This window comes from Manacus vitellinus, unplaced genomic scaffold (genome assembly GCF_001715985.3).
Source record: "Manacus vitellinus isolate BGI_N305 unplaced genomic scaffold, ASM171598v3 scaffold_72_pilon, whole genome shotgun sequence".
Lineage (NCBI taxonomy): Eukaryota > Metazoa > Chordata > Aves > Passeriformes > Pipridae > Manacus > Manacus vitellinus.
This window is the reverse complement of record NW_021940764.1, coordinates 2,685,669-2,689,821: the sequence shown is the minus strand read 5'-3', so window position 1 is coordinate 2,689,821 and position 4,153 is coordinate 2,685,669. Positions and strand designations below refer to the sequence as shown.

At 63.9% G+C, this 4,153-nt stretch overlaps 1 protein-coding gene across 2 annotated transcripts; it reads left to right on the top strand.

Moving 5' to 3' along the window:
* The first annotated feature begins 512 nt into the window (after nt 1-512).
* Nucleotides 513-3,957, top strand: TMEM98 (transmembrane protein 98). Of its 2 annotated transcripts, none has more exons than XM_029964503.1 (6): nt 513-552; nt 1,410-1,656; nt 2,267-2,398; nt 2,647-2,680; nt 2,959-3,074; nt 3,833-3,957. In XM_029964503.1, exons 2-6 carry the CDS (start codon nt 1,430-1,432, stop codon nt 3,894-3,896), a joined length of 573 nt encoding a protein of 190 aa, XP_029820363.1. In that variant the 5' UTR covers nt 513-552; nt 1,410-1,429; the 3' UTR covers nt 3,897-3,957. The 2 variants fall into 2 exon arrangements, with proteins under 2 accessions (XP_029820363.1, XP_017938747.1); XM_018083258.2 differs by lacking the exon at nt 513-552 and adding an exon at nt 1,318-1,382 and having other exon boundaries at nt 1,469-1,656.
* Nucleotides 3,958-4,153: the final 196 nt, after the last annotated feature.

The following is a 4,153-nucleotide window of genomic DNA, read 5'->3' as shown; positions in this document are numbered from 1 at the left end:
GCCACATCCCCCCATCCCTGCTGCACAGGCAGGATCCCACTCCAGCCCAGCCAGGGCAGGGAACCCCCTCCCGGGGCTGGAGGGGGAACTGGGGAACCACCCCAGGGCTGGGGGGGAGCTGGTGACACCCCCAGGACCAGGCACCAGGGGGTTACAGCAAAAACCAGCTTTGGCGGCCAAAATCCCTCTTAAGGCTTTAATCTCATGAGAAAGTGGCGGGGGAGGGGGGGGGTGGCAGTGCCACCGCGTGTGCCCCCCCTGCTGTCCCCAGCCCTGGGTGGGGGGGCACGGGGACAAGTGCAAATTTAAGACAAATCCCTAAACCTGGCTTAAAATTCAGTGGGATTTAAGGGGTGGGGGGGAAGAGGGCGGGAGGACGCAGTGGGGAGAGGGGCTGGAGGGTTTGGGGAGCCCCCCCTGCCCCCCCCGTGTGGGGGCCCAGGCGCTGGCCAGGGTGTAAAGGTCGGTGCTGGCGGTGTTTGCACACGGAAGTGGCACCGTCCCCGTGTGTCCCCGTCCCGTCCCGGGGCCTCCTCCCGGCTGGCACAGCAGGTAGGGAGGGCAGGGATCAGGGATGGAGCCCCCCCAGCCCGTGGCATGGGTAGGATGGGTGGTGGGGGTGTCCCCCACACAGGGTGGGCACCCGACAGGGACCCCAGGTGTGTCTGTGTGGGGACACGGGGTCCCCTGGGCCTGGCACAGCCAGTGTCCTGTGTCCATGGGCACACAGAGGCCCTGCTGCTGCAGCAGGGGCCCATTGGGATTGGGATCAGGGGGTCCCCATAGAGACGGGGCTCTGGAGGTCCCCATGGCCCCATAGGAATAGGAATAGAGGGGTCTCCTTAGAGACAGGATGCTGGGGGTCCTCACTGGGATCAGGATTGGGGGGGTCTCCTTAGTCCATGTGGCCCCATAGGGACAGGACTCTGGGGGTCCCCATGGCCTCATAGGGACAAGTCTCTGGAGGTTCCCATGATCCCATAGGAGTGAGACTCTGGGGGTCCCCATAGGGATCAGCCTCGGGGTCTCCATGACCTCATAGGGAAAAGCTCCTGGGGTCTTCATAGGGGTCAGGCTCTGGGGGGTCCCCATTGCCCATAGGGACTGGGCTCTTGGGGTCCCCATAGCCCCAGAGGGGTGGGGCTCTGGGGGGTCCCCATAAGGACACTCTCTGGGGGTCCCCACAGCCCCCCATAGCCCAGGCCTTGCTATCCTGACCCCAGTCCCTGCCCCATGTCCCCATGGCCGTGGTGATGGGATGGGGGCAGTCCCCCACATCCCGTGACCAAATCTTGCTCCACCCCACACCCAGCGTCACCCCAGCCCCCCCAGGTGACACTGCCTCTGGAAGGACCCCAGGATCCATCAGGGAGTGACACCAGGTCCTAACCGGGCATTTTGGGGTGCAGGGAAGGAAAGGAGAACATCCATGGGGTTCCAACCCTCCCTGTCACCCCTGTCACCGCAGACCTCGCCGTGCTGGGATGGCCCCGGATGCCTGAGCCCCCCTGGCCCCTCCCCAGCCATGGAGACCGTGGTCATCGTGGCCATCGGGGTGCTGGCCACCATCTTCCTGGCGTCCTTCGTGGCGCTGGTGGTGGTGTGCAGGCAGAGGTACTGCCACCCCAAGGACCTGCGCCACCACTACGACACCAAGTGAGTGACAGCGCCAGGGAGGGACCTCAGCGGGCCCCACGGGCTGGGGACAGCAACATCAAGGGGACAGTGTCAGGGACAGGTCATGGGGGGATGATGGAGGGGACGTGTCCTCTGTCACGGGGGGGAGGGACGATGCAGGGGACGTGTCCAGCATCACCATGGGGACAATGAAGGGGACACATCCACTGTCATTGTGGGGATGAAGCTGAGGACACATCCAGCATCATCAGGGGGACAACGAAGGGGACATGGCCAGCATCATCAAAGGGATAAAGCTGGGGACACGTCCATAATCATCAGGAGCACAAAGCTGGGAACGTGTTCACTGTCATTACAGGGATGATGAGGAGGAGGTGCACAGCATCAGCAGGGGGACAAAGATGGGGACATGTTCACCATCATCAGTGGGGCAAAGATGGGGACACGACCACTGTCATCAGGGGGACAGTGCAGGGGACGTGTCCAGCATCATCAGAGGGAAGAAGTTTGGGACTTGTTCACCATTATCAGGGGGATGAAGCTGGGGACATGTCCAGCATCATCAGGGCCGTGGGGCAGCCCGAGGAGGTGGCCTTGTCCCCATGGATGTCCCCCATGTCCCCAACAGACCCATCGTGGACCTGATGGGGACCTCGGAGACGCCGTCAGAGCCCTCGGAGCTGGAGCTGGACGACGTGGTCATCACCAACCCCCACATCGAGGCCATCCTGGAGAACGAGGACTGGGTCGAGGACGCCTCGTGAGTGTGTGTCCCCTGTGTCCCCCCAGTACCAGGGACCCCTGTGCAGTGCCAACCCCCCACCTTGGGATGCAGGTGGCAGCTTTGGGGGTCACCAAGGCATGGGGATGGTCCTCAAGGTGGTCTCAGGGTGGGAATGTCCCCACGGGTCTGGGGGACACGGGGTGTGGGGCTGGTGGGAGAGAGGGGACAAGGATGGAGCGGGGGGGGACACACACCTGGGTTCACACCCTCCTCCCTCTCCACAGGGGTCTGGTGTCCCACTGCATCGCCATCCTGAAGGTGAGACGGGGCGATGGTGGCTATGGTGGTACTGGTGGTGATGGTGGGTGGCACTGGTGGTACTAGTGACGCTGCTGCTGATGGTGGCACCCAATGGCTAAGTGCTGACACAGAAGCATGGGTGGTGATGGTGGGTGGCACTGGTGGTACCGGTGGAACTGGTGGCCAAGGTGGCACTGGTGCCAGTGGTGAGTGGCACTGGTGGCAGTGGTGGTGCTGGTGGTTGGCACTGATGGTACTGGTGGCAGTGGTGGCAATGGTGACCCTGCTGTCCCCAGATCTGTCACACGCTGACAGAGAAGCTGGTGGCCATGACCATGGGCTCGGGTGGCCGCGTGAAGTCCCCTGCCAGCCTGGGTGACATCATCGTGGTGGCCAAGCGCATCAGCCCCAGGTGATGGGGGGCTCTGGGGGGTCCCAGGGTTCTGGGGGTCCCTGGGGTTTTGGGAGGTGAGGGTCCAGGGGCTCGAGGGGGAGACCCCAGTGCTCTGGAGGGTCTGCAGGGATTTGGGAGGGGGAGATTCAGGGGCTCTGTAGGGGTCCCTGGGGTTCAGGGGGTGTCCCAGGGCTCTGGAGAGGGGCATTCCGGGTTTCCCAGGGCTCTGAGAGGAGGCCCTGGAGCTCAGGAGGGTCCTGGGGCTCTGGGGGCAGTCCTGGGGCTCTAGGGGGACCCTGGGACTCTGGAGAGGCTGTCCCTGGACTCTGGGGTTATTCGGGGGGCTCTGGGGGGAAGTCCTGGGGGTCAGGAGGGTCCCAGGGCTCAAAGGGAGGTCCTGGGTCTCTGGGAGGGTTCCTGGGGCACAGGGCGGGACCCTGGGACTCTGGGGGTGTCCTTGGACTCTGGGTTACTTTTGGGGCTCTAGGGGTAAGTCCTGGGGGTCAGGAAGGTCCCAAGGTTCTGGGAGAGGTCCTGGGGCTCTGGGAAGGGGTCCTGGGGCTCAAGGGTTGTTTTGAGACTCTGGGAGGAGGTCCTGGGGGTCAGGAGGGTCTCGGGGCTCTGGAATGTTCCTGGGTCCCTGGGAGGGTTCCTGGGACTCTGAGGAGGGTCCCAGGTCTCCCAGGAGGCTCCAAGGTGGTTCCTGAGAATTGGGAAGGGTGTGGTGGATGGTGTCACCACAGTGTCCCCCGGGGTTAACGCCGTCCCCGCCGCAGGGTGGACGACGTGGTGAGATCCATGTACCCACCGCTGGACCCCAAACTGCTGGACGCCAGGTGACACCAGCAGGAGGGGCAGGGGCATTCCTGGGGCTGGGGAGACACCCTGGGTGGTAACACAGATCAGTTCCACCCCGTGCCACACCACTGGGGACACCCACAGATGACCCAGCAGGACGGGAAGGGCCCTTGGTATGAGCCCATGGTGCAGGGCACAGAATACGCTGAGCTGGGAGGGACCCACAAGAATCATCAAATCCAACCCCTGGCCCTGCACAGACACCCCAACAATCCCACCCTGTCCCTCAGAGCATTGTC